The 6,924-nt window shown below is 30.6% G+C and overlaps 1 protein-coding gene across 9 annotated transcripts in view; it reads right to left on the bottom strand.

Moving 5' to 3' along the window:
- Nucleotides 1–3,804: 3,804 nt before the first annotated feature.
- The window catches only part of LOC117175790 (protein alan shepard), a 79,574-nt gene continuing 76,454 nt past the window's right edge, over nt 3,805–6,924 (bottom strand). For all 9 annotated transcript variants that reach the window (XM_033365880.1, XM_033365565.1, XM_033365641.1 and 6 more), the window contains one exon: nt 3,805–4,707. Coding sequence is in view for 6 of the 9 variants with exons in the window: in XM_033365565.1 (XP_033221456.1) it covers nt 4,677–4,707 (31 nt within the window). In the remaining 3 variants the exon portion in view is untranslated. The remainder of the gene's footprint in view (nt 4,708–6,924) is intronic.

Raw genomic sequence — 6,924 nt, 5'->3', positions numbered from 1 at the left:
CAAATTTTATTTTCTTTTTTTCTTCCAATTTTAATGAGGGCATTTTCAAGTTGCCACTCTTTCGACTTTAAATGCTTTCAGTGTTTGGTGTTTTTGAGGAATTTGGGTCATTTTAAATTTCGTTTTTTCCTGAATTTAAATCGTTATACTTCAGTTGATAGTCATTTTTATCAGATTCCAGGCATAGTTTCTTATCAATTTAAACAGACATTAACCAGTTGGGACAGGTGCTAACCGTTTTTTCTAACAAGCTGGAAACGGTACCAATAACCATTTTTCGGGCATGTGAAAATTGTAATAACCATTTTTCTAACCATTGAAACATGTGTTAGCCACTTGGAACAGGTACTAACCGGTTTTTCTAACCAGCTGGAAAGGGTACTAATAACCATTTTTCGGACATGTGAAAATTGTAATAACCATTTTTCTAACCATTGAAACATGTGTTAGCCACTTGGAACAAATACTAACCGTTTTTTCTAACCAGCTGGAAAAGGTACCAATAACCATTTTTCGGGCATGTGAAAATTGTAATAACCATTTTTCTAACCTTTGAAACATGTGTTAGCCACTTGGAACAGGTACTAACCGTTTTTTTCTAACCAGCTGGAAAGGGTACCAATAACAATTTTTCGGACATGTGAAAATTGTAATAACCCTTTTTCTAACCAGTCGAAGCATATGTTAACCATTTTTTCTAACCAGTTAATACAGGTACTAACCGCTTTTCTAGCCAGCTGGAAAAGGTACCGATAACCATTTTTCGGACATGTGAAAATGGTAATAACCACTTTTCTAAGCAGTGAAATATGTGTTAGCCACTTGGAACAGGTAGTAACAGTTTTTTCTAACCAGCTGGAAAAGGTACCAATAACCATTTTTCGGGCATTTAAAAAATGAAATAAACATTTTTCTAACCAGTTAAAACATGCGTTAACCATTTTTTTCTAACCAGCTGGAAAAGTTACCAATAACCATTTTCGGACATTTGAAAATTGTAATAATTATTTTTCTAACCAGTTGAAACATATGTGTTAACCATTTTTTCTAACCAGTTGAGACAGATACTAACCGTTTTTCTTAACATATGGAAAAGGTGCCAATAACCAGTGTTCGGGCATGCGAAAATTGTAATAAGCATTTTTCTAACCAGTTGAAACATATGTTAACCAGTTGGAACAGGTACTAACCGTGTTTCTAACCAGCTGAAAAAGGTACTAACCAGATGAAAAAAATACTAACAAGTTGGAACAGGTGTTAACTACTTTTCTAATCAGCTAGAAAAGGCAATAACCATTTTTCTAACTAGCTGGAAAACATGCTAACCATTATTCTAACCAGATAGTGCAGGTGTTTGCCATCTTTCTAACCAGTTGATATATGTACTAGCCCTTTTCTCTAACCAGCTGCAACTGGTACTAACCACTTTTGAACAAGTTGGAACAGGTATTAACCATTTTTTTTAACCAGTTGGAACAGATATTAGCCATTTTGCTAACCAGCTGGTACAGGTGCTAACCATCTTTCTAACTATTTGGAACATGAACTCGCGATTCTTTTAACCAAAAATTGAACTCTTTTGTAGAAAATTTATCTTTTTCACTTAAAAATCTAACAGATTGTTATCAAATTTAACTATTTCGTGAAAAATGGAATTTTTGGTTGAACATTAATATTTTAGAGTTGGAAATTCATTTTTTTTGTTAAAACTTCGGTTTTTTTTTACTCGAGAATTCAAACATTTTGGTTAAAATTTTTTTTGTATGAAATCGTCTATTTAGCTTTAAAAATCAACAAATTATTTCTCTCGGTTGAAAATTTTATTACTCGGGTAAAAATTAGACTATTTTTTTTTTTGAAATATTAACGATCAGGTAGAAAATATACTTTTTTGTTGAAAATTCATACTTTTAATCCGAAAATATAACAATTTTGGTAGGGTATTCAACCATTTGGTTTAAATTAACTTTTTTGTTGGAATGTTTTAATGTATTTCTAACCAGTAGAACCAATAATTAACCATTTTTCTAACCAGAATCTAAATAAAAATTCCACTATTTATTAAAAAATTTAACGAATAGGCAGAAATGTAACTTATTTGTTGAAAATTCATATTCAGGGGTCGAAAATTTGAATATTTTTGTAGAAAATTTGATCACTTGGCTGAAAATGAACATTTGTCTTGAAAATTCATATTTTTAGGTTTAAACTGCAATTGTTTTGTATAAAAATAGTGTTTCGGGTCAAATTCTTGTTACTAATTTTTCTAACCAGTTAGAAGTTGAACTCAACCCAATTGAAAAATATGCCAACCATGTTTTTAAAATATTTTTTATCAGTTGGAACATATGTTATCTATTTTTCAACCAGATTCTAACCAAAATTTCAACTATTTATTAAAAAATTTAACGATTAGGTAAAAAGTTAACTTTTTTGATGAAAATTCAAATTCTGGATTCGAAAATTTAAATATTTTGATGGGAAATTAGACTTTTTAATTGAAAATAAACTTTTTTTTCTTGATAATTCATATTTTTGGATTGAAAAGGCAATTTTTTAGTAAAAACGTAATTTTTTTGGATCAAAGTTTTGTTACTAATTGTTCTAATCAGCTGGAACTTGTACTCAATCCAATAAAAAAATACGCTAACGATGTGTTAAAAATATTTCTAACGAATTAAAACCGTTACTAACCACTTTTCTAACTAGCTTCTAACCAAAAATTAAACTAATACGCATTTTTCTAACCAGCTGGAAAAAAATACTAAACAGTTGGAATATGCAATAACCACTTTTCTGACCAGTTGGGAAATGTATTAATAAATTTTCTAACCTGTTTAAAGAATACTAACCACTTGAAGCGCGTACTAAATATTTTTCTAACTAGAAGCAACAGGTATTAATAGCCATTCTTCTAACCAGTTTGAGCAGATATTAATCATTTTATTATCACCAGTTTTTCTAAGTTTTTCTAACCAGCTGGAAATGGTAGTAATAACTATTTTTCGGACAAACTTGGAAAAAAAAACTAAACAGTTGGAAGAGGTAGTAACCACTTTTTTAACCAGTTGGAACAGGCACGAACCGTGTTTCTAACCAACTGGAAAAGGTACTACTAACCATTTTTCGGACAAGCTGGAAAAAATACTAAAAAGTTAGTCCATGCGCTGACTATGCTTCTAACCAGTTGGACCATGCATTAACCATTTTTCTAACCAGTTAGAATATATTCTAACCATTTCTCTAACCAGTTGGAACTAACCATTTTTTTAGACCAGTTGGAACAGGTTCTAAAAACAATTTTTCCAAACAGATGGAAGAGATACTAACCGTGTTTCTAACCAACTGCAAAAGGTAATAATAACCATTTTTCGGACCAGCTGGAAAAAATACTAACCTTTTTTTAAAACCAGTTGAAACAGGTATTAAAAACCATTTTTCTAACCAGTTGGAACAGGCTCTAAAAACCATTTTTCTAACTAGTTGGAACAGATATTAACCATTTTTCTAACCAGTGGGAAGACATATTAACCCGAATTTTTCCAACCAGGCTGAGCAGGTACTAACCATTTTTCGAACCAGTTGGAACACATCTTAACCATTTTTCTAACCACTTTCATGTTTGTCCGCAACTGATTTCAGGAATTGACGAAATTTGAAATTCCCCGCCGAGAAAATGATCAAATTCAGAAAGACAAAAAACTGTTTATCTTAAAATAAAACCTTTATTTTAAAACTCTGAAAAAGTACACTAGTAAAATTATATCATTCTTTTTCTCATTCTTTCGTTCACTCGTTGACTCGTTTTTTTTTTTGCTCTTTTTTTTTGGCGATAAGATTGGTTTTGTCAGCACGAGTCCGGTAGATATATACTGGTTTCGCGATAAGATCGTACGGAATTCGAATTGAATCGTTTTTTTCATTTTTTTTTTTTTTTTTTTCACTAGCAAATGGAAGTGCTTCTGTCTATTATAAACTCCTTAATCATTATTTGTATAATCCTTGGGAAGAAAACTTTTTTCTTTGTAATATTTCTGAGCAGCGTTTCTTGTTTTCTAGTTTACAAGTTTGTTTTCTTTTTCTTTAAAATATTCTTTTTATTCACACTCTCTTTTTCTCTTTCTCTCTGTCGCTCGCTCTCGCTCTCTTTTTCTCTCTCTCAAGCGTGCCAGCTTCGACCTCAAATCATCATCATCAGTTCTCCTTATTTAAAAAGTAATACCTAAAGTTACTCTTGGAAGCCTATTAGCTTGACGCTAAGCTGCCCATTGCCTATTCTCATCAACATTTCATCTCTCTTTCTCTCTCTCTCTCTCTCTCTCTACCAATCTATGATGCGCTTTCTTTTATTTCATTTTTTTTTTCTTTAAAATTTCTCGCGCTCATTTCTCTCATCTCTCTCTCTCTCTCTATTCTCACACTCTTGAATTCTTTCAATCTCGCGTGCGATCCGCGTCTCGACATTCGTTCCCTACTCGTTGCAAAATATTAACTACTTTTACCTATTTATCTTGGTGGATAAAACGTATAAAAGATGGCTGGCAAGTCAATTTATCGTGAGGAAGAATTTCTTTTTTCTGACTTTTTTTTTACGTGCTGTTGCTTCGTCGATTCTTCGTGTTGTTGTGTTTTTTTTTTGTCTTCTTCTTCTACCAGCTTCAGCGGGCGTACCTCTTCTAACTTATGTAACCCTCGGCGTAGTCGAACCTGGGAGGGAGAAATAGTTTAGAAAAAAAAACGGCCCGATTTCGCCGGTTTTGGTTAAAAGTTCACCTAGCCATCTCTCGTCGGAGTGAAAAATCCAGGTCCAGGTGGATTCATTTTCGACTTCAAATGTTTGCTTTTTGCTTAATTTTCAAAGGGTTTTTTGAAAACAGTTTGAAAACAAGCGAGAGTTTGGTTCTAAGCATGTTTCTAATCTGTTGCAGACTTCAGACTCTTAACCCTATTGGACGACCCCCCCCCCCGCCTTTTTTTTGCTAAAAATCCCTCTTTTTCATTTTCAAGAAACCCGATAAGAAAATCCAATTATTTTTGGTTGAAGGCAATTATCACACTCAAATCATAAACTACAGAAGATCATAAACTACGATTGTGTACTTTATTTGAGTACAAAATTTCGCTAAAAATTATTTTCAAAGAAATTAAATCTGAGAATATTTTTGACTTATTTTCTTTGTACTTTGAAATTTTTTGAATCTAAGAATTTTTTTTCTATGTAAAATATCAGCCTCAAACTTCGAAAAATGCAAGAGCCGACAATAAATTGCGTTTTTTACATCTCGCAGATATTTTTAATGTAAGAATGGTTCTTAGGTTCAAAAAATTTCTAGTTTACGTCAAAATATGGTCTGAGTTAATTTCTTTGAAAATAAATTTTTATCGAAATTTGTACTCAAATGAAGTACATAAACATACTTTATGGCCTTCTGATACGTTTTTCAAAGTTTCAGTCTGATATTTTATTAACAAAAAAATCTCTCAGGTTCAAAAAAAAAAAAATTAGGTGAACTGAAAAAGTGAGGTTGGTAATATAGGGATCTGAGTGTGTCACATGCCCTTAAAAGTTCAATTTTTCGATTGAAAAATTCAACTATTTGGTAGAGCATTGAATGACTTTGTTGGTAAATCAACTATTTTGTTAAGTTATTTTTTTTTTAATTCAACTTTCTTTGTTAAATTTCGATTTTTTGGATAGCAAATTCTTATTTTTTGGTGGAAATGTTACCTTTTTGTTTTAGTTTAGAAGAAACCTTTTTGCTGAAAATTTTAGTTCTAGTGTAAAATTCATCTTTGTAGGTTGAAAATTTAACTATTCGATTGAAAATTAATTATTCCGTTGGATTTTCATATTTTTGTGTTCAAAATTGATATTTTAGAATTGAAAATTCAATTGTTTTGTCAAAAATTCGGATTTTTTTTAACTTATGAATTCAACCATTTTGTTAAAAATAAATTTTTTTCTTGAAAAATCGTCTTTTTCGCTTTAAAAAACAATATATTATTATAAAATGTAGATATTTATTTGAAAATTGAAATTTTTAAAGAAAATTCGTTCTCTTATTTTGTTTTGTTTTGAAAATTCATCTCTCTTGGTTATGAATTCGTATTTTTTGGACATTTTGTGAAAAATTAATTTTTTTTCTAGTAGAAGATCAAAAATTTTATTTGAAAAATCCCCTTTTAGGCTGAAAATTAAAGTTTTTTGTTTAAAATTTGTATTTTTTGGTTGAGAATTCAATCATATTGTAAGCCAATTCAACTATATGGGTAAAAATTAATCATTTTATTTAAAAAATTATTCATTAAGTACAAAATTCATTTATATGTTGAAAATTAATTTCTCTGTTGATAATTCATATTTTCGGGTTGCAAATTCAATTTTTTGTAAAAAAAATCATTGTTTCGGTTAAAAATTTAACTAGTTCGTGGAAGATTTCCACTTAAAAAATGTAAAGTGTTTCAAATTTAATTTAATAAGGTACTTATAATAATGTTTTAAAACAAAAAAATGGATTGTTTTACTCTCGTTTAAAAATCATTTTAATACCCCTATTTTCAGAGCATTTTTAATTGTCTGAATTCTGCAGTTGAAACAGGTACCAACCATATTTCTACCCAGTTGGAACAAGTACCAACCATTTTTTTAACCAGTTAGAAAAGGCGCTAACCATTTTTCTAACTAGTTGGCAAAATACTAAACAGTTAGAAAAGGTAACAACGAGTTTTCTAATCAGTTGGAGCAGGCGCCAGCCATTTTTCTAACCAGTTGAAAAAATTCTAAACAGTTGGAACAGCTACCAACTAGTTTTCTAACCAGTCGGAACAGATACTAACCATTTATCTAATAAGTTGGAACAGATATTAACCATTTTTCTAATCAGTTGGAAGAGGCGCTAACCATTTTTCTAACCAATTGAAAAA

This window comes from Belonocnema kinseyi, chromosome 1 (genome assembly GCF_010883055.1).
Source record: "Belonocnema kinseyi isolate 2016_QV_RU_SX_M_011 chromosome 1, B_treatae_v1, whole genome shotgun sequence".
NCBI classification, from domain to species: Eukaryota; Metazoa; Arthropoda; class Insecta; order Hymenoptera; family Cynipidae; genus Belonocnema; species Belonocnema kinseyi.
The sequence above is the reverse complement of the archived record's forward strand: the minus strand, read 5'-3'. Positions and strand labels throughout refer to the sequence as shown.